General features: G+C 27.2%; 2 protein-coding genes across 4 annotated transcripts in view; both read left to right on the forward strand.

Annotated features, from left to right (window-relative positions):
* Nucleotides 1-9,789: 9,789 nt before the first annotated feature.
* On the forward strand, nucleotides 9,790-20,589 carry LOC108550093 (lipid storage droplet-1). Of its 3 annotated transcripts, XM_017903727.1 has the most exons (9): nucleotides 9,790-9,934; nucleotides 12,689-12,831; nucleotides 13,911-14,096; nucleotides 14,181-14,370; nucleotides 16,384-16,553; nucleotides 17,736-17,993; nucleotides 19,406-19,504; nucleotides 20,117-20,272; nucleotides 20,347-20,589. In XM_017903727.1, exons 2-8 carry the CDS (start codon nucleotides 12,703-12,705, stop codon nucleotides 20,243-20,245), a joined length of 1,161 nt encoding a protein of 386 aa, XP_017759216.1. In that variant the 5' UTR covers nucleotides 9,790-9,934; nucleotides 12,689-12,702; the 3' UTR covers nucleotides 20,246-20,272; nucleotides 20,347-20,589. The 3 variants fall into 3 exon arrangements, with proteins under 3 accessions (XP_017759216.1, XP_017759214.1, XP_017759215.1); XM_017903725.1 differs by having other exon boundaries at nucleotides 20,117-20,589; XM_017903726.1 differs by lacking the exon at nucleotides 9,790-9,934 and adding an exon at nucleotides 10,464-10,531 and having other exon boundaries at nucleotides 20,117-20,589.
* Nucleotides 20,590-24,055: 3,466 nt separating this feature from the next.
* LOC108550094 (lipid storage droplets surface-binding protein 2) overlaps nucleotides 24,056-25,042 on the forward strand; it is a 6,003-nt gene continuing 5,016 nt past the window's right edge. Inside the window, exon 1 of the mRNA XM_017903729.1 lies at nucleotides 24,056-24,063. The gene's annotated coding sequence lies outside the window, so the exon portion shown is untranslated. The remainder of the gene's footprint in view (nucleotides 24,064-25,042) is intronic.

The raw sequence follows: 25,042 nt of genomic DNA on the forward strand, positions 1-25,042 counted from the left end.
TTTTCTAGTAAAAAGAACGAGAAACGAAAGATTTATTGAAATATTTTGTATTGTTCATAAATTTGTACGACTCTCAAATATAGTAATATGGTCCAGTTTATAAATATTACATAGAAATTTATATTTTTCAATTTTCTAAGTAAAATATTATATTTTAATGTTTATAAATAGAATATTATAATATTAGACAATAGAATATTATATTATAATGTCTATAAATAAAATATTATAATATTAGATAATATAATATTATATTCCAATGTCTATAAATACTATAACAATATTTTTCTGAAACTCTATCGTTATGTTCCTGAAGATTTACCTAATAATACATTTATTTTCTCTATTTTGTTCCTTTTGAATTAATAATGTATTTATTTTCGCTATTTTACCTCTTTTTAATTAATAGAATATTTACTATATGCATTTTGTTTCTTTTCAATTAATAATATATTTATGTTCTTTATACCAGTCATTTCTTCCTAACTTTTGTGAAAATAATTTTTAATAAAATGTAACAAAAGGAAAGTGAAAATTATATTAACAACATTAATAGTTCCTAACAATAAAACAAAATTTATTTGGGTAGTTAAAATATCTTGAGATAAAGAAATGAATAATATTCCATAATATTCCTTTAAATATCGAATTACGAAAGGATATTGATACAGAATTTTCTGCACAAATTCATCTAATATAACTGGTATTTCTTCTTCAAGCTAACCAGAGATATCTATGCAAGAACCTGTATTATTCTAGTAGAGAATTTATACCTCATTCTTGTTTTTAGGATATCCTATATCGTATTTCTAATTTGTATTTAATTTCAATTCCGGCAGCAATAATGTTTTGCTCTTATTCTCTAGCAAATTGTTAAGATTAAAGGTAACATGGAAATGGTAATAAAGCTACGAGAAGAAAAGAATGCATTAATTAATTCTCTTTAGTTTGTTATTATAGAAGAATTATACATAATATTTCGACGTAATATTTTATTTTCACAAAAATCATTTACATTTTAATGCATTGCTATATTTATGCTAAAGTATCAATTTTAAATTGTAATATTTCAAATATTGTAGTAATGTTGGGATATTAAATATCAATATTTTAATATTTTTAATAATTTAATTATATTAAATGAATTTAAATATGTATTAAATAAATTTAATATTAAAAATATCAAATATTAATGTTTCAAAAATATTATAATTATATTAAAATATCTAATATCGATATTTTAGGAAAACATGAACAACACTTTATATTACACTTGTCGTAATTAAGATCAAATTAGGTACAATAAATTATTATTTATTAAATTTTTACTTCATGTTTTGAAGAATTTTTGATTAAGAAGTGACACAATTAACAGGTCAAGCATTACACATAATTGTGGTGTAGAGGTTCACATTGCGGATTGTAACAGTAGCTGTCTTGTTTTTTTAAAGGCTAAAAGGTATGGTAAGAAACAAGATTAAATGATGTAATAAACTTGATTGTTTCATTTAGCAACTTATATACGTATAAATGTATTATCCCTGCGTGTAAACATGTCTTTCTTTATTCATGCTATTTTCTTCCATTTTGTTAATTTTTTAAGAAGGTTTTGTAACTATATCACGAATGCATTTAATTTATAATATTTATTAATACAATTTACAGACAGACATTTCATTCGCAGAAAATTTATTGTTCGTTATTTATTTTTATATGTATTTATGTATAATATTTCATTTTGTTCGTATTTTATAATTTGTAAGAACGAGTACTAGTATGGGTACTACATATGAAAACAACACTATATAGTATATTTTGTACAAAATTATAACTTTCATTTGTTAAATAAAAATTGAAGATAGTTGATGACCATAGTAAAAGTTATGTTTCATAAATTTTGTCGAGTTAAAAAAATTATATGTAATATACTTTATCATACGAACAATGTTTTATTAATATTAGAATTTTAGAATTTAGTTCCTTATCTATTTATCAAGAAACAATTTTATACATAATAAATGCAAGGAGTATTTACATTTGAAATGTCTGTTTATGTTATTATATTTTTTCCATGTATTGTGTGTATAAAATATTTAAAATTCTAATTTTGGCAACACTATGATTTATTGGCAATATCAAAATAGTAATTTTAATTACTAAATTACTGAAATAGCAATTTTAGTAACTAAAATTACCAAAATATCTTATTATTAGTGAAATCACCAAAATAGTAATTTTAATTAATAAAATTAAAATTATTAAAAATATTCAATTTCGTTACAAAAATTATAAAAATTTTTACGTAGATGTTAGAATATTTAACTCTAATGCTCTATTGATGTTTCTATCTATCTCTCTACAAAACAACAAGCAAAAGATAATTCTGATTTCATACTTACCAAATAAATTTAATATTTCTAAGAAATGTTAATAACATAATAATCTCGAAATCTTATTTTACCTAGCTAGTACCATTAACTTGGCAATATCATTTACGAAAAGAAAAGTTTAATTTAAAGGCCATAAAATAATGTCTATGAATAATTGAAAATTATGGTAAAACTTCAAATAAAATCATACATATATTAATGAATTTATGATAAATTTCGATCGAGGATCCTACATCTCGATGCTGTTGTAGAATAAAGAAAACGAGATCGGTTGTAGAATATTTATGTTGGAAATAAGAAGTTAGAACCGCTTACTATTATCTTTCGCTTCGTGTTAACAAAGTAATAAAAGAAGCGGGCAGCGAGTTTATTTTCTTACGTTTATTTCCTCGTGAAAGTGTCTTGTAATAGCGATAATAAAAGAAAAAAGTGAATTATTGATAACGTGCTCGACGACTATCCTTTTAAACAATTATTGAATCACACGCGAAGACCAGATAACTTTGACTAAATATAGGAATCGTTCGTTTTATTGCACTTCGCTGCATCTTCTATACACGATTGCATTCTTATTGGATTATTTTATATACGTACGTACATAAGTACTCACAGATATTAGTATTTCTGAGTACAAGAAATCATAAAAAAATTCTAATTTTTGCTTTCGGATCTTTCATAGAATTTTATAATCTTACTCTAATTATATAGCATCTAGTACAACTTACAATTGCATTTACATGAACAAATCGGAAGATTTCCTAACCTCAACAACGATGGCAGTTACATTATTTAATACTTCGATTAAATTTAATATTCAATATTTTAAGAATATTTGTAATATCAATTCATCAATATTAACTGGTTATAACAGTTATGATACAACTATAATACGGATTATCATATAATATTTGTATTTAACATTTTACCTTTATTTATATATAATAATGTTCATATAAGATTATATTTTGTTGTCTTTGTAATAATAAATGAGAATATTTACATCTGTCTATTTCTATTTTGTTAAACTGAAAATTATATAATTTATAATATTTATAATATAGTTATAATACTACTTATAATGTATTTATGTATATTTACATTAAAATTTTTATATTTATTCTTACATTATATTGTTTCAATAAAACTGTATTTTGTACAATGTTTGGTAATTTTGTAATTGATTAATTTTATGTTTATATTTAAATTTGTATGTTTATACTGACTTCTTTTTCTTATAAATATGAATATTTACATTCGTTCTTATTTTATTAGATTATAAAGTTTCTCTAAATTAATTCAACTATAGATTTAGAAAATGGTATAAAAGAAATTAATAATATAAAGAAAGAAGAGTATAAACTTAATAACTGCACACCATGTGATGCAATTATTGCATTAACGTATTGTACTTAATAACTCATTTCCCTCCTTAGTTATCTACGTTATTAAATTGGGATTGATGAACTAAGAACCCAGCCATTTAATTTCCTGTGATTGTATTGTGTTAGCTACATACTATGTGTTACCTATAAGAAAATACTTAATATGTAGTCGCCATATTATATTAATAAATTACGATAAATTACTGAACTTGCAGTTACTTATTAATTGCAACTACACGTTGTCGTGTAGTAACAATGCTTATGCAAATTTTCCGCGGCCTTATGCATAAAACATTAGGTGCATAACGACACTATATACACACGATTATGTAGATATATATGTAGTGCAATTTGGCTAAATGTTAATCGGTTAAACAGCTGCATAATTTGAACTCTGAACAATTTTCGTTATAGTTCTCAATTCCCTGAAATAATGTTTAAATAAATATAATAATTGTTTCGTTAAAATTTTTATGAAATTTTTAAATTTAAGTTAACTTAAATTATTTTTAATTTATTTTTCTTGTTTTATTAAATTAAAAAATTTAATAATAATATTTTGGAATTATTTTGTTAGTGGATAACTCTTTCATAAATAATTGATGTTTACTAAGAAAAGTTTTACAATATGTGTTTAAAAATGCTGTGAAAAAGATTAATCAAGACGTAAAGTAATGCAAAAGTAACATGGTAAATAAAAAATCGGAAAATTTTTATTTCGTATTTAATTTTCTAATTAATACTATTCAAATATAAATTTGTAAATTATGCACGCAAATAACGTAGAAGCGTGAAAGTTACGTTCTTATGTCAATTTCGATTATCCAACTTCCATGCCATACTTCATTTTTATGGCATGCACAGTATGGTTAATTTCACGTGTATACTTCTGTTACAAGAAAATTGGGGAGAAAACATATAATTACATGACTTGAATCAAACTTTTGGAAACAAACGGGAAACTTTTTTGTAACTACGTTTTCTACTTTCTTTGCAAGTTATTAAATCTTAGAAAATTCGTTTTACAATTGTCTATAAGGAGGAAACGGAAATGAACAGAAATAGTATAGAAAATATATATTTGTTTATCAGTTCAAATATGAATTTACACTAATGTCACATTAACATATGTGAATATATAGAATATTATATAATATAATAATGATAATAATTATAATAAAATTTAATAATAGGTAAAACATTCATTATTATTACAATTTTTGTTATAAATAAATTGATTTATTAAGTAGCTGTATTTAAATGTATTACTTTATTTCGTCATAATTAATATCAATTTAATGAGTATAATAAATAAACATATGAAGTTATTGATATAATAAATTGATATCTATAATGTAATAATCGTTAATCGAAAATAATTATTAATTTCAAGATTCAGGAATATTGGAATTGTCAGATTTTTCAAACTATCGAAATTAAAATGCTAGAATAAAATGATGTACAATTCTGTAATTCAATTTTATTAATTTAAAGTTGAATTTTTCAAATATGAATTTACACTAATGTCACATTAACCTATATATATAATATTATATAATATTATTATAATAATTGTAAGACTTAATAATAGGTAAAACGTTAATGAAACGTAATAATAATAAAACAAATATAAATATTATATATAATTTATATTCGTTCACAAGTTTCATTATTATTACAATTTTTGTTATAAACAAATTGATTTATTAAGTAGCTGTATTTAAATGTTTTACTTTATTTCATCCTAATTAATATCAATTTAATGAGTCTAATAAATAAACATATCGAGTTATTGATATAATAAATTGATATCTATAATGTAATAATCGTTAATTGAAAATTATTAATTTCAAGATTCAATAATATTGGAATTGTCAGATTTTTCAAACTATCGAAATTAAGATGCTGGAATAAAATGATGTACAATTCTGTAATTCAATTTTATTCATTTGAAGATGAAATTGATTTAAGTAATTAAATAATGAATATAATTTCCGACTGTTTCTTTATAAAGAAGCGAAAAGAAGAATTAAGGACTGTTTCTGTGAATTTTTATTTTATTACTTTGTTGACTTGTTGAAGTATTATATCCCCTAATTATGTTTCTTCAAAATGATATTTAACTTACATTTATATTCATATTATATTTACATTACATTTTTATTTATATTTATATTCGTATCATATCTATGTTTTATTTATATATATATCTATATTATATTTACATCATATTTATACTATATTTATATTATCCACTCAATTAATATTTACCTGATAACTCCACAAGTAAATGAAAAAATTAATAGTACAGGTAGCCCTCCTACAACACGGCATCCTATAACACAGTTTCGCTCTAACACAATAAGAAAATTGCAATAACCTTTGCACTACACTGTACTTCTACATAAGCAGTGACGACGAAGAAATTTATTAAATTAAAGTGGCATTAAATTAAAATAATATTTTTGTTCTTTTTCGTTTTGTTTTGTATTGTACATACATTTATATTTTTAATAAAAATTAAATTGTTTATGTAGAATTAAAAAAAAAATTTGTTTTTAGTAAATTTTCGGAACGTAACCCAACTTTTTGTATTGGCTCTGGGTCTCGTACAACACGGTTTCACACAACACGGCATTTTCTGGGAACCTATCTACCGTGTTATAGGAGGGTTACCTGTATATATTTCATATGTACTATTCTATAATACAAAATGTCAGTTTGACTTGTAATTTACATCACACAAAATTCATGCTATCCTTAAACCAACTATATAATCTAAATCACAAAGTTTCACAAACATCTTTGTGTAAATAATTTCCAATAAATACTGTATTATACAAAGGTTATCTACAAATGCACTATACAATTTTTTACACCTTAATATCGCTATTTGAACACTATTTCTACCAGATAGACGTAATAATCTGCAAATGAGACTTCAAAAAACAGCAAAATTGCATAATGTTAAATGATACAGTATAATCTTGTAAGAATACATACAAAAAATTAATGGCAAATAATTCTGGAACATTTTCTCATCGCATTTGCATTATGTTACACAGATCTTCTTGCTAAAGTTAACGCAGATATACGTGATTACCAAAATTGCAATTCAATTTTCTTATTGCGTACGTTCAAATCTGACATCGTAATGGACTCAATAAAAATTTCCGTGTTACACAGAACAGTCACAGATTTTCTTCAAAATACGTGTGAAATAAAAGAAATGAGACGTATTTTTGTTCATACAAACAGCTGATTACCATACAATACCATACACGCGAATGAACGTTTGATGCGATGGACTTTGTATAGCAATTAAGAACGTCTGCGGGCGATAATTTCAAGTTTTCCGCGTAGTCTCCTTTTCCACTATAAATTTTCTGTAGCTATTACTACAAGTAGGCTCTCAACGACTACTATCATGTCGCAACTACTTTCTTCTTTGGCCATAAGACATAACGCGATGCACGCTGGCTAGATTTCAGATGTTGCGAGGACCGAATATTCGAAAGAAAATATTGGTACATTTTCATAAAATAGTATGACGGTATTTTAACATTAAACTTATCATCGTTTTAATGATCGTTTTAAAGCTTTCGATTAAAAATTCCGCATTCGACGTTATCGTTTTATTGACTTAATTTCACGATTTTCCTTCTAATAGAAGTATAATGAATTTTTCAATATCTTCTTTTATTCCGATTTTTCTTTAATTTTTCTTTTATTGTCTTTTCATTTGACGGTTATTTGATCAATTGTGGCAGGTTTGGTGTTGAGGAAATGTACTTACTATGTCGCTGAATGACAAAATTAGCCCTCTGCACTCGAGAGGTGAGCTTCAGTCACCATTTTATAAAATTTGGAAGATCGATATTAATTAATATATCAAATTTAATGTAATGTAACTGTGTGCGAGGTATCGAAATCAAATTATTCTACAATTCTGTTATTATATAATTCTTTATTTACTGCTTAAAAAAGCATCGTCAGTTTCTTAGTAGAGTCTTTGAATTTCTACTCTTCTCTAGCCAAAAAATCGTCGAGTGCAAAGGATTAATATATCAAATTTAAAATGAACCAACGATGTGTGGAATGTCGAAATAAAATAATTCTACATATTAATTTGCGTATGATTTCTTATTTACCGTTTTAAAAATATCGTCGACTTTATGACAGAAAGTTTTCGAATTACTATTTTTCTGTAACGAAAAGATCGCGAGTGCAAAGGATTAATAGCTTCATCGAATATTAACCCTTTGCACTCGAGAGATGACCCTCAGTCACCATTTCATAAAATTTAGAAGATCGATATTAATTAATATATCAAATTTAATTTAATGTAACAGTGTGCAAGGTATCGAAATCAAATAATTCTACAATTCAATTATTATACAATTCTTTATTTACTGCTCAAAAAAGTATCCTCAGTTTTTTAATAGAGAACGTTGATTTTTTACTCTTCTCTAGCCAAAAAATCGTCGAGTGCAAAGGGTTAAAATTAATATTAGACAAAAAGGAATAGTAATATAAAGTATTATGTTTATAATGAAGTATGTGTTTTATTACAATTGTCACTAAAATTCTGGGAAAATTTTAGGATACCTGAAAATACACGTGATAATGGTGAAGTCATATAATATCGTGGAGTTGGCGTATAATGTGTTAAATCTGAGATTATGCCTTTCCAAATGCAAAATTACCGGAAGCAGAAATAATGCTATGCATAATTTCATGTAGAAGTTATTTAAAATGTTATTACAAATTTTTGAGAATCATATTCGATAATTTCTGTAATTATTGCTGCATTTTTTATTTATCATTTCATACTATGTTCGCCTTATTTTTGCTGATGACGTTATTAATAACAACTTAATTATTGTTAACGATAATTAATAACAATTTCTGATTTAGGATAGCATATGCTAATTGTATAACAGTTAAGGTTTACAGTTAATAAAATTAATAATTAACACGTGTTAATCTAAAACAAAAATTCCCATTCGAAACTTCTTTTATTTCTTACATTTCTCCAGTTAGTATGTTTTCAGGTATACCATGTATAACAATTTCTTTGGACAAATAATGGATATTATTTGTAATAAATATTTGGACAATAATGAATAATGAAATAATGACAATTTAAAGATTATAATTATGATTGTATTTTAATTTTTCTAGGCGAATTTTAGTAAATAATTTTATTTCTTAGTACCATTGCCAATTTCCATAAACCTTGAAAATATTTTATCATTGTGGTACAACTTTCTATGGGAAATATTTACTTCATCTATTCAAGGTTATAGAATCGTTTATAATATACTATTTTAAAATAATATACAATATTTTATTTTTTAATTCAATTTTATTTCTTAGTACCATTGCCAATTTCCATAGACCTTGAAAATAATTTATTAGTATATGTTTATACATTATAATAATTTATCAGTATTAGAAAATCTTTTATAATATACTATTTTAAAATAATATACTATATATACAATATATACGAAATGTAATTTAAATATAGTATAAATATAAAATAAAATTACATTATATAATAATATTCATGTACCTAAATATTAACATCAGCGAACATCAGGACCTTTAAAATCGCCTAACATCGAGATGACCCTAGCACCACCAAATTGCCTAACATTCCATACGTTCCATTATATATCCTATCCTGCTATTCGTCTGCATTAAATCTACATATACGAATATTACATTGAAAACGAAGTTCTGCGGTAAACGTAACCTCGAATTTGTCTATACACGTGACACATTAGATCGAATTACGAATTACAGTGAAAGCTGATGATCAAACGATCCACGATCGACTCGATGCCTACGTGATCTTTCATTTAAAGTGGTGTTTCGTCGTGTATTATTGGATTACAAGTGTAAAACAAACGCCGAGGAAAGAGTCACTGGTAAGGCATCATGGATGCCGCGGCTGTATAATCGACGTGTCATAGGTCAAGCCGATGAGATACCATTTCGCAGGCTGCGATGTTCGCAGTCAGTGGCGTGTTCTTTGGCGAAACACAGACTTAGCCATTCCATCTGCCTTTCAAACCTGCCGAGTTTCGTTATATAATTACACCGAGATCGAATCCTCGCTTCTCCATCGGCCCACTTGGTTCTCCATAGCCTAAGGTAAGAATCAACGCGATCTAGTATCGACTGGCTCCGATATCCGTGAATCATCGACTATCGATTCATATCTAACTTCATCGTCCCTTTGGTCTCGTTGTATTTCCAATATTATGCGCATATATATAGATACTACAACTTTGGTAAATATTTGAGGTGTTTCATCTTGTTTCCTCGAGACGATAAATCCTGCAGCTTGCGATCTCTCTTGTATACAATTTGATTATTCTCGATATCTCGTGTTATACTTGTACGTGATACGGCAACCTGGAATATTTCATCCGACTAATCCTCAAACTCTCGGATTTTTCTCGTGTCTCCTTGTTATCAAGTTTATGATTCCCGTGAACTCGCTTCTTGGTGATAAAGGAGAAAATTTAAAAATACGGATAAGTAAATGTTATTATAAATGCTATTTAGATCAGGATACTTCGTTGACGAAGTTAGTTGTTGTTTTGATAGAAGTGATAAGAATAGGGGTATCGACCCATGTTTAATGCGAGTTGTGATACATGCAATCATAGGAAGCTGGGAATAAATTATTTTAAATTATTATTCTGGTAATGTGGGATTAGAATTTTGAGATCTAGGAATGAAAAGGTTTGTGCTATTTGTTCTTTGAGATTTATTCCTTACGAATGTGTGTATGTGTGTGTGTGGGTAGGTTAGAGAGACGAGTTAGGGAGACCTGTGGATAAACTTGAATTGTTGAAATTCTTGAAAAGAGTGCAACCTCGACATTAACCACGAGGTACATTATAATATGACCTTTCTTATCAATTGCTACAATTGGTTTCTCTTGATTACTATACAGCAGTGTTTATATCGTGTATCTTAAAATTTGCCGGACAAGCTGTAGGAATATTTTTCATAGCGTTATATTTAATACTATGTATATTAAGCTTGATAGATATAATCTATTTGGCTGTATCATACAAAATCGTTTCGTGTTGCTACTTTAATTTGTATCTTTGTTAAATCTTATCGGGTGTGTATAATAAATAATAAAAAGAATATTTGGCTTTTTCATTGCAAGATGATTCACGTAGGATAAGGATCTTGTTAGGGTGTGAAGATTTAATAGACGAAGATGAAAATGTAATCATTATAAAATTTACGTATGATAGAATTGTGGAATGTTCCAGTATGATTGCCAATTTAATACTATGTGTGTATTAATTAAATTGCAGATGCTCATAGAAATGTATATTTTTTTAGGAAATTGATCATAAAATGGAACCTTCATTTTGTATATTTTTTATTATATATATATATATTTTATAATATATACATTTTTATGAAAACGTATGTGCCATACGTTCGCCATGTTTATCTCGTAAAATTTGATACTAGTTGTTTGTTGAACCTTCGAACAAATTTACTAACAATAATAGTAAAAATAGATATGACAGATATTGTATACATTATCAAGTAATTTTTGACATCGAAATAGACAAAATTTAATAACTATTTGTGATTAAGAATTTTTGAAAAATATTCTGTATAAAACTTCTATTTTTGATACCATGTTACGAATATATGAAATTTTTTAGTGGTAATATTGCTGAAAAATCAATGTCAGTTAAACAATGACATTAAAGCATAATATTACATATATGTTGAATTATAAATTGATTTTAACTGATTTAAGATTAATAATAAATCAATACTCTTTAAGAGGTACAGTTTATTACTAAATAAACCGAATCAAATTATAATTATAATTATAATCTCTAAACAATAATAAAGGAACATATTTATTATAATATGTGAAATTTAAATTCATTCTAAATCATTATTGACGGTCATTTCAATTTCAATTACATTATTTAAACATTTTCACATATTTCAGATATATAAACATCTGCGATTTATTAATAATATATCACTAATAATACTATTCTCACAAATTTTCAATTACTTCACATTATTCTGTATGAAAAAGAAAAAATATGTATTTTCGTATTTTAATAATCATAATAATGTTACATAGTAATCAGTTTCTGACGAATTAAATGTTAAATATTATTTATCGAATGGAAATAGTACATTCTTATAATTACCATGTTTTAACAGTATAATTATGTACAAAAAGATTTGTGGAAATTTACATTTCGAATTTAAAAGATATATTTCGATCTGTATGTTTCATATGTATAATTAATAAATGTTACGTAGAATATATATTATATACACAAGCAGAACAAATGTAATATCCATCTGTATATATATTTTTTAACTTGTTAATGATTTTGAAAACTTAAATTTTTCACAATATATAGTTATAACTGCATTTTTTACTACATAATTGTAAAATTAATATTTGTACTTGAAAAAAGAAAACCACTTATCATAAATAAGATGTAACAGTCTTTCAAATAATTTTAAAGTCAGTAATATTAATTTTTAAACAGTCATTAGTACGAAACATCGTTTTAAAGTTCGTATTTAGTAATTTCCTTTTTTCGTTTAAAGATATAATTTACTTTCCATTTAGATATATTATTATTTTCCTTTTATAATAAATATTATTTCCATAAAAATAGCATGTACAAGGAAAATATTATATTTTCAACAAAGAAATAATACTAAAGTAATACCAAAGCAATACTTAGAAATTAAATAAAAGGATGAAAAGAAAAATTGAAGGAATAATATTGTTTCGAAAAATAATACGATTTTGACTTATGCTAACGTAATATGAACATAAATACTGGCTATGAGATATGCAAATAATAATTTCGTATTTAATTACAGCAATCGTCTCGCAAATGGCGCGAACAAGTGTGAAAAGGAGACATTCTGATCTGCCGCGTTTCGAATCAGTCGTCAGAATCTCCAATCTCCCTATAGTAGAGAATAGTATACATATTGCTGGTAATGTGTACGATAAGTTAAAGGTAAGCAAAGTGTTTCAATAACAATTTCACGCATCTCGTCGCTTTCCCTCATCTTTCACCTATTAGTTTCACCTGCCGTGAAAGCGCACCAGGTTTGCAATGATGGGGTAAACCTTTACATGGCACATCCCATTCAGCAGCAGAATAGCGCGAGTAAAGTACGTTTTCTGAATGAGCACGTGAAAGTATGTAACAAAAAGAGAAAATGTTATTCTTACTACTCAAATGTTCCCTTTTATTCTAAACTTCAAAGCCAATATTATAATATTTATCTTTGGCGGATTTTTTGTTCCCATTTGTTGATTAGTACTATTATTATGTTAGTATTTTAGTATTATTTTGTATCCAGATTTTCTTATCTTAATTTAATCTCTAACAGATTTTCATAGAACAATATCGAGGAATAGATTTAAAAATTATTCGAATTAATTATTAATTTATTTTATATTTATTTTAATTTATTTCAATTATAAATAATGTAAATTACACATAAAATAATAATTTATATTTATTTTAATTAAAAGTAAATTTTTATTTACTTTTATTCACATTACATTGTTTACATTTACATTACTTGTACCTAATATTATTTTATTTTATAATTAATTTTGATATATTTGAATACGTAATATGTACATAATGTGTGTATACTACATGCTTAAAATACACCTTTAATGTTCATATTACTGTATTATTTGGAACTAAATAATATTTTGACAAAATATTATAAAATATTACGAAATATTGGATAATATTTTATAATAATAAAATAATATTTACACATAAATATATTTGATGCACATATATACCTACAAATATTTTTGGAAATAATATTTCACCAAATCCGATTAATTTTCTTATTACTATATTCCTGTAATCGTTTCAAAATGATTATTTCATTATTTTACAGTTACAGGTTCAGCTTGAGATTATTTCGAATAACATCAAACACATCCTTAAATATCAGTCACAACATTAATAGTTTATCGTGTCTAGATCCGTTTTAGAAATCGTTAAATTTCTCACCAACGATCTACCATTAAAGAATCAAAAGTGTAGTATAAAAGTCTGAATTTCAGCGTTCGAATTCATTGATGAGTTGGAGTTTGTGTACCGCTGAACAGTCATTCGCGATTGCAACAGCATCAGCGAAACCTGCGATTTATGCATTAAATGGGCCTATCACGACCATCGATCAGTTGCTCTGTAAAGGTATCGATATCGTTGAACAAAGAGTACCAGCCGTGCACCTTCCTCCTCATATCGTAAGTTCATGCTCGTCCACGAGAAAAGTGATAATTCAGATTCAGAGTTTCAAGTGTGTTTGATTTATTTTTTGTCTGATTAAGATGTACTGCAATGCACGAGAATACGTGAACAACAAAATCGTTAGGCCTGTTCTGATGCGTGCCGGAAGCGTGAAGCTGATAGGGAGCCAAGCTGCAAACGCTGCAGCAGAGAGATTAGACAACGCTCTAACTGTCGCGGATAAATATGTTGATCGTTACTTACCTGCCGATCCCACCGACAAAACCGATGGTAAATTATTCGTCAGTATTAATCGACAGTATTAATCCTTTGCACTCGACGATTTTTTGGCCAAAGAAGGATAGGAGTTCAAAGATTTTCTGAAAGTTAAGTTACAGTACAAAGCTGACGATATTTTTCTGAGCAGGAATAAGAAATCGTATGATAATTAACACGTAGAATTATTTCATTTCGATACCTCACATACCGTTACATTATTTCAAATTTGACATGTTTATGAATATCGAGCTTCGAAATTTTATCAAACGGCCACCTAAGAACGCAAAGGGTTAATTGGAATCGCGTCATAGAAATTCTGAAACAAACGTAGAGCAATGACCTTTGGCAGTTGTAGATAACGATATAGTCGAATCTAATTAGTATCAAATTCATTTTCAGATTATATTAAATCTTTTAGTACCGATAAAAATATTTTTTCGAATTTTCTTTATACGTTATAAATTATTTTTAAAATATTTGGTAAATGTCAACGAATATTGTTAACACGTTAAGTGCCCGTTTTGCTTGCTATTTCATTCAGGCCCAGATTCGGCCGTCAAGTGGGCCATTGGCGGCGGGCGAAGTGTTCATAAAATTCGGAGATACTGTACCAAGTGTTATAACAGGAATTCCTAAACGTTAGGTCCAAAGATGGCGAAAAATTTAATACCAAAAGTTAGCATCTTTGGTCCTAGTCTGGGCCGGTCCCTGAGGATCGGCCGGGCCCGAACGGACGGTCTAGCGCCGGTCCCTGGGGACCGTGGCACTTAACGTGTCAACCCATTTGCATCATGGCTCTACTTAAGGTGCCGTGTTCAGTTATCAGCGATGTTCAACTGACGACTAGCCTGTATCACCGCGCGCGTATCAGCACCTACTCATAATGACAGTTAAAAGGATTTCCGCAACAAAAGTAAAACTTGTTAAGAATATAATGAACCGATGTAGATGAGATGCTCGCAAAAGGGATCAAACGTGATCTGTGGCATATGAAGAATATTCAGCAACTGGTAATGGAAAAAGTCAGCTTGCGGATTATTCCGCGCTCGGTGATAGGCGACAGTCGTAGCTCGCGGAATATTCCGCGCTTGGATGCAAATGGGTTAATATAATTTTAAACAAATATCGAAGAACTATAATATATTTCTATTAGTTATATTTCTTTTTAGTTATTACAAGTAATATAGTAATATTATAGTAAAACTTACTATATTATGTTTTACTTTTTATTATATCATACTATATATTACTATATTATATTATACTTTTTTTATCATTTAGCATGACTCTCTTTTTAATTTACGAATTGTTATTTAATAATAAATTGATACAATGCTTTTCTTACAAATTACGAATCTATTATATATCAGGTTAAGTTCAATTTCTTCAGATAACACTAACAGAGATAAATAATTTTTATTATCTGTAATAAGTACATAGTTCTACGATTTCTACAAGAAAATGATTTACTTCTCTCAAACTGTGGTCTAAAATGATCATACTGAATTTGTTTTTACTTAGATACATTACTCTAATTTACTGTTTGATAGAGAACTTTTAAAATATTTCTTGTCTTACACTCTTCTCATATTTTATGCAAAATTGTTGCATAATTTAATTGAATAATAAGAAATTATTATATAATCGTATAAGAAAGAAAAAGAGAAATTAACTTGTATTGCTATAGATATTTGGGATATCTTAAGGGGATAACGAAATGAAGACAATAGTAAAATAAAATCTATTTTGAAGTGTGAAATAGCATGTACTCACCGAAAGAATTATGCACAAAAATTGCAGATGCGAATGCCACATAACGACAAGATCTTATCGCCAATTAAAATTATTTTTCAGTATTGCTATAAATATTTGGGAAATCTTAAAGTGATAATGAAAAATAGTAAAATAAAATCTATTTTGAAGTGTGAAATAGCATGTACTCACCGAAAGAATTATGCAGAAAAATTGCAAATGCGAATGCCATATAACGACAAGATCTTATCGCCAATTAAAATTATTTTTCAGATGCTAACCCTCCCGAATTGGTAAGTAAAACCACACGAACGATCAAACACGGAGCCAGGCTATCTAGGAAGTTACAAAAGAGACTAACGCGTCGGACGTTAGCAGAAGCTCGAGCTCTTAAGGAACAAGGAACGGAATGCATTCATGTGCTTTTGTATGTTGTAGAGTTGGTAAGTAAGCTCTCTTTCGATTAACATAGTTGTCGATATAAAAAATAAAAATTGAACAAAAACATAGAAGAGGAAATGTTAAGTGAGTATTAAAAAAGGAATGGTAATAAAAATTTAAATTTAACAAAGTTACTATACTCACAAGTTAAATTATTTGTTTGTAAATACTTTGAGTTCTACTTCTGGTATTTGAAGTCTCACTTCTTATATTTATTATGTCACTGCTGAATATTGGCATGAGTTACAGATTTGTAGTATAGGAAATGGTAAATAATATGAAAAATAATGTATTATTATTAGTGTAATATTTTATTATTAATAGTGAAATAATATAATATCATTATTGTTAGTGTAAGATTAATTTATAATCGTCTATTATTATATTTACATTAATATAATAACAATAGACGATTATAAAGTAATATATGAAGTAATAAAATATTATAATAACAATTACAATATAATAATATAATAATATAGATATTAATATATATTATTATATTATTATATTGCTATTATTCTTGTATTGCATTGTATTAATCGTCTATTATTATATTTACATTAATATAATAACAATAAACGATTATAAAGTAATATATGAAGTAATAAAATATTATAATAACAATTACAATATAATAATATAATAATATCGATATTAATATATATTATTATATTATTATGTTGTTATTATTCTTGTATTGCATTACATTATTGTAATAATTTTAATATATATATCATTACAATATATAATATTTTTACATTGAAATAAAATATATATATATATACATAAAATTTCACATTCACAACATATTACTCTCTTCCTAAAAATGATCTGTTACTCACAATCAGTAACACTTGTATACTAACTGCCTCTCCCATTTTGTAGCCCCTTTTTACCTCATGGTTCAGACTCAGCTGATGTCGCACCTGTCAAATATTAAACGGAATTGCTTGGTTTGTTAAGGGGGAAACGTACCTTTCTTGGGTTCTACAGACTTCACCCCATTATATTCAACTGCCAACCATAAACCTGAACCATCTCCGTTCACGCACCTTCCACACTTTTACCTTAAACAAAGAGAATCACACATACGCACTGAAACACGTATTCTCACATGTCAGACTATTTTCAAAGCACTCGTTGTATTTCTCTCGTGCAATGATGAAATTGACGTGTTGTAGTTAGCGACAGATCCAAAATTAGCGCTTCAAAAGGCTAAAGAGCTTTGGAAAACGTTAAGTTTACCTGAACCAGAAAATCAAGCCCGGCCAGCTACTCTGGAACAGTTATTGGTCCTCTTAACACGCGAATCCGCGCGTCGTATCGTTCATCTGGTGAATGGGACAGCGGCATTAGCAGCTAGGACTCCTCGCAATCTTGGCAGGATCCTCACTAGAATTTCGCACCAATTGCTCGTTGTTGCAGATGCTACGTTGAAAGTAAATACCATTAAATCCCGAACTTTCTTTTATGCATTTATTACATAGATTATACAATATTTATAAATCATATAAAATATATAGATCATGCAATATTTATTTATTATACTTAGACAACATTATACGTATATATAATATGTATAATTATAACTATATAAATATATTGTACATTACAATTAATATTTAATAATTATATTGTACATTACAATATATATAATGTACAATACGCATATACGCATATATATGTATATATCATATAATTATATGCACGCATAGGTATTACATATATAGCGATTATGCGAGTGGTCTATGTTATACATGTTTCGTTTTGGTATATTAAAAGTTATGTGTTTATCATATAAATTATACAATATTTATAAATCATATAGAATATATACGTCATGCAATATACATTTATTATACTTACAAGACAATATTATACACATATATAATACGTATAATTATATCAATATAATTACATTTTACATTATAATATATATAATATACAATACGTATATATATGTGTGTATCATATAATTATATATACGTATACGTATTACATATATAGCGATTATGCGAGTGATTTATGTTATACATGTTTCGTTTTGGCATATTAAAAGTTATGTGTTTATTACATAGATTATACAATATTTATAAATTATATAGAATATATAGATCTTGCAATATATATTTAATAAACTTAGACAAATATATAATGTACAATACACATATACGCATGTATACGTATATATTATATAATTATATGCACGCATCCGTATTACATATATAGCGATTATGCGAGTGCTCTATGTTATACATATTTCGTTTTGGCATATTAAAAGTTTTGCATTTAGATAAATTTGAAAAATTAATTTAGACGCAATTACAAATTTCATTTATCATTTTGACTGCCACGTTGGTCATATATGACCGGTCACGATTTCTCCTCTGTCACCATGGTGGACATTGATGACCGGAGCGTTTGAACTACTTACAATTGTATAAATTGAGTGAAAATTGACAGTTAGTCGACTGTCAACCGTTAGCAAGGCGCCACCGGTGTCACTCGTGACTGCCAATAAGATAAACGCTCCACTGGGTAAGAATATTGTCTTATATCACCAATTTATTATTATATTGCCATTATATGCTTCGAATAATAAAAATATTCCCGTGGCGTCCTCTGCGAAACATGTGATTTCGGCGTGACAGTCAAAGAGTTAATAGTTCAATTTTTTCAGCAATTCACAAAAATAGTTTTATGTTATTGCATGGGATGTAATATAAGAGAAAAATTGATTTCTTTTGGATTCTTTGCTTAGATCACTTGCATAACATTTATACATATTCGTACAATATTCACGTATTTAATTTAATTACTTCTATTTTGTTTCGCGTTTCTTTTTCCCAAGGTGATGCCAGTTATTGGTAAAAAGGATGCAGCCAGAGAACACATATCTTCAATACGTTTGGCTATACACAGGCTCAATTCAACCACAAATCACTTGTTGGTACGTAAAACCTAGTTTTATTTCATTCTTATAATTTTTATCGTTACAGTTTAATCAATAAAATTAGAATTAAACAACAATTATTCTATATACTGTTACTAGTGTTTTCAATTTATATTATACAACAAAATTCAGCAATAAAATTCTGTAATAAATTTAGTATTTATTTCGTTATTATTAAAATATAATTCAAATATGTTAAATATACGAAACCACATTTAAATATGTTGGAATATAAATTAATTATATTTTAATGGTATATAAATAAAAACATAATCTACTTTATAATTAAAATATAAATTTCACTAATATGATAATAATTTGAAAACTAAATAAAAGGCATTGCAAAAATATTATTAAAATGTATAATAAAAGTATCACTCTACTGCTCTAACATTTCAAATTCTGCTCAGAATCTAGCACTTTTGGGTTTATAAATCTTTAATCAGATGCAAAGGAAATATTTTGACAGGCTATTTTAAAGAAAATATAGAAATATATTTATATTTTATTCTATATTTTTATAATATAGAGATAAAACAAGTTTCTCGAGAGAAGCATATGCATTGCTAATTTTTGATTGACCATCACGTGTCGGCTTTAATCTTACAGGAGCAGTTTGCAGCTTTTCTAGCTGGTCGTCCAAGCGTTTCCAAAGTAACACACGTCCAGAGTCATCAGCAAAACCACAATAACCACATGTCGATGTCTTCCAATCCACCAGTAAATGGTATCGAGTAACGAAGTCGTGCTTAAAAGTTATTCTGCGTGAGTTTCATCCATAATAGTTTTTATTTCAAGGTTGATAACTCTCAGGAAAATTCCGGATTGAAATTTCACAGATAAATAATGTCCACTCCACCGAAATAACGTAGTTTCGAATCATTATACTTACCACACTCGGGCATAAGCTATTAATATTCTTCTTTTATGGAGGACACAGTATATCGGTGTCATTCTAAGTTTTCAATTCTTCAACTGAACACTTAACTACCTTTATCTTTAGTACGCAACTGTAATACATAGAGATAAGAAAGTGCAAAAAATAAATATTATAATAATTTCATAGTCATTATGATACCATTAACGGGGTTTATTTGTTTTCTTCTTATCTACGATTTGATGCTTTCAACAGTAGATTATGTATACATACGTTCGAATACCCGAACATCGCGAGTTTATAACATATAAATTGTGTATGTTCAATACAGAATGATAATTTCTTTTGGTTATTACGAATCGATTTACCAGGTGTTGAATACAATTGTAGCTATTTTAATTTTTAAACGATTCTTCGCGTTTTATTTCGTTCAGGAAGGTAAAGCTATTCGAATAAATTTGAATTTTTGAATTATTCAGGGAAATGTTATTGTGGTTATAAAAGTAATAAAGAATTGCGTGTTGCAAATAATGTAATTAAATTTAGATAAGTAATACTCTTGAAGCATTAATATTATTTTGAACCTAATTATCGCTTCTGTTATCAAAGCTAGCTAAATTAGATTTTGTAACAAATACATTAAACTGTTCTAGCTGATAAGGCCAGAGAAAAAGGGCAAAACTTGAAATCCAAATGTTTTAAACAAGAGAAAGATATCACGTTTTAAATTGTAAAATAGTAGAATTCTTCGTTATTTTGTGTTCAAGACACAGACAGTTACCTGTATCTATTCAATTATTTTTGTTGCTTTGCTACGAAACAATACCCTCCTTATTGTAATACTTCAACTTCCTGTCTTTCTAAGAATATTACTCATTCATCAGACGTGGCTCAGATGCTTATTCCTGAAATCTATATCCAATTTAAAATATCAAAAGTAATGTCCGTAATTTATATTTCAACAGTATTTCAATTACATAGAAATAAATCTCTGTATCTTTAAATCATTGATCTTAAAATAGAAATAGTGCAATAAATTGATCTTAAAGTAGAAATAGTGATTCTCCAATACGAGATATAAAAATATATAAGGATAAACTCGGTACAATGTACTACTTTCTTTTATTTCTTCTGTTAAAAATCATGTATACGAAGAAAATTGTGGGATAACGTATAAGAGTATACATATGTACGTAAGTAGTGTGAAATAAACAACTTAAAATAATTAACTCCTCTTTTTGATCCTCGATGAATCATTTTTTATATAAGCGTGTATTTACTATTATACTGTCATGAAACAATCGTATTAAAGTACTACTGACTAAAGCAAAAAGAAAGTGAACGTGGTGAAATCTTACTGGAGTGTTAACATTGGAAACATTTCCTTTTACTTTTTCCCGTTTTTGTTTTTTCGTTTGACATGATCCATCTAAATAAAATACCAAGTATATGAAATATAGTATTATTAAATCTAATTTAAATCTAATAAACATAGTTGCAATACTGCAAATGATAGAAATAGAAAATTTACCTTGCGCATTGGTTTCTAAATTCTAATATTATTATTAAAATCAACGATGATAATTTTTTTTAACAAATAACTAATATATATATATATATACTCAATTATTTAGAATATTTTATTATATTCTTGTTTTTCTTTTTTGACTGTAATGTGAAAAATTTGTAAAAGCGTAAATGTTCATTTAATTATGAAAATAAAATTCTATGTTTACACTGGAACAGTATCAAATAGTGACCATTTATAATTTCGCAATACAATTTCAGAGAACTTAATATTTGAATGAAAAAGTGAAACGAATTATGTAAGACGTGAACAAAAATATCATATCATGAATGAAGCAAGTACTTAATTAAATATAAAAGAACATTTCGAATGACTATTAAAATTTCTTACTATAAACTCGTCGTACCAAATACATTGTTTTTCACATAACATTTTAAGTAATAAATAGTATTCCAAATAATCATTAAAATTTCTTACCTTAAATTTATCATGCCAAATATGGACATAATATATTAGCTATTATAATATAGGCCAAATATCGTTTCAAATAATTGCGTTTAAAAAGTATTTAAAATTTATTGCGTGTATTGAATCCTGTAGTTATTGCGCACAAATTCTCTGATTCATAGAAACATTCCTTTTCGAACGCAATTTATAGGGTGTCCAACTCTTTCAGTGTAAACTTTGCTAAATGAGTCTATATATAGTTAAAAATGAAACTAAAATGTCATGTTATGATAAAATCTATAAATGTTTTATCAAAAAAAAATTTTAAACTATTGCATTCGCGTTTGCATTTAAAAAATTAGCTTTGGTTTACTGATATCGACGTGCTATTGAACTTGACTAAATTAAATTTTATCTTTAACGCAACATTTATTTACTTTCTATTATAGTTTCATATTTTTATCGTGAAACATCTATCGATTTCGTATTAAATATGATTTTAATCTAATTTTTATTTATGGAACACACTGAAAAAATTTATACGAGGAAATTTGGAACTCCCTATACGTATATTCATGTCCCTACTTCAATAAAAAATAGAAACGAATATCATGTTACAAAATTTATACATTTTTATCATTACTTTTCTAAAAAATGTATATTTTTGGCATTTATTTCTAATCTGTTATTATTTGTTTTTTATATGTTTACAGATTATTTCTAGTATAGTCACAGATATAGTATGTATCAAAATGATTTTATGATGGTTGTTCTAAGAACTGGGGGAATATTACAATTCTATCCAGGTATTGATATTATCGTACTCACTTTCCGGTTAAATCACGATTTTGTGCAGTGTAATTACACAACAAATGAAGATTCCAAGACAGTTATCAATTTCATTAAAACTTATTGAAAAAATATATTTCCCTATCATATTTAATGCAACAAGTAATCGTAAGTTGAACAATTAGAGAAATTAATAAGGGAACTTATAAAAAAAATATTTAGTTCAAAAAATTTAAAGCACAGTTGAAAATATTAGAACTTAAAATTGAATTTGTCTTTAATACATTACTTGTTACAACCCTTACACCATTTGTTACAAATTGCTACAATCCTTACACCAAATGTTCCATCACGTTGTCAAATTAAATAAAAAGTTTGTAATATTATGTTAATATTACATCTATATATCTGTTCCATTCATAAAATCCGATTTATAATTTAAATAACCTATTTGTCGTCGTATAATTATAAATGAAATTTCATACTTTGTAACTTCCTATAGGTCTTTGCTATAGGTATATGTATAAAAATGTCATTTGTTAAGTGGTCCATAAAATAAAGGTCGATTCGAAACATCGAAATGTAGATATAGTTATGAAAGAAGGCGGGTATAAAGTCCCTATAGCTGCTATGATTGCGACCGATCGCCAATTTTCAACGACAGTCCCAGTAACGCTGATAACGCGAAAGCACTGTCGTTATAGCGGACTTTGAAGCCTCGTAGCATGTGTACGATCGCCGCTTGTAGATGTCCTCGTCGCTTTTCATTGGCTCGAATGAACGAACCTTAGCGCGCAGGCGGTAAGCCAGTTATAAGAGTTGAGACTGCGTTCAACCAGCCACATTTCTACTTACGCAGTGAGCGCGACCAATCGTCTACGTCGTTCATAGAAATAAGGAAGTAACAAGAGAAGCGTAAGTATCATAGTGATATTACAGCGTCGAAAAATTTGGAAAATTTCAAATTTCCTAGATCCTCCGAATATTCTCTACGTCTCAAAATCGCTTAAATTTCACACAGTTTCATTTCGTGTCTAAACGTACACGCGTAACCTAACTTTTCTGTGAACATTTAAAACTCGGAAACATTTCGGTGAATACGAAACGAATGAATCGAAAATTCCATAAAGATTAATGATAACTTTGCTTATTCGTTATTTGGTGAATATATTTCCACGTGTTTATATTTCTAGAGAAATTTGAAAAGATGACAAAATTATTTTTTAACGCGGTTTCGAGTATTAATAAAGCGGTGCATTAATGTCACGTTCGTGAAATAAATTTTATTTGTCAAGATAGATATTTATTGTTATAATTCACGTTGTGTGTACTTACATGGTATAAGAAATGAATATGAAAGTTGCATTCTGCTGAGGTATCACGTTATGAGGTTTCGAACGTTACCAAGCATAATTGCGAATTCTAGCGAAAGCTGAGAAAGTGTTATATATAGCAGTATACATAGCGTATGCGTATATATGTAACTAGTGCGTTGAACCTCACCTTATCGCGATACGTTGTTTCTTTCCTGTGTTTATCACGGTTTTAACCCGAACTTTTGGCAGTGCAAAAATTCAATTTTTCGTCTAAGTTATCACAGTTACTTAGTTAATTTCCTTAAATGATAAAAATGTTGGTACAATACATGTATGATAAAAATGCAACGATGCACAAAGTGTAAGGAATCTTTGACTAAAAAAGTGATTAAATTTGTTATTAGAACGTTGAATGTCGGATTATCTTGTACTCTAATAAGTTAAATACAACAAGTAAAACAAAAAAAGATATGTTGCATTTGATACTAGTTAAAAGTTTAATAAGTTTAATATAAATACTTATATAAATATTATACAAGTTAATGTATCTATTATAAGAATAATTATATAAATATATA

The sequence above is a fragment of the Eufriesea mexicana genome, unplaced genomic scaffold (assembly GCF_001483705.2).
Source record: "Eufriesea mexicana isolate 0111107269 unplaced genomic scaffold, ASM148370v2 scaffold2467, whole genome shotgun sequence".
NCBI lineage: Eukaryota > Metazoa > Arthropoda > Insecta > Hymenoptera > Apidae > Eufriesea > Eufriesea mexicana.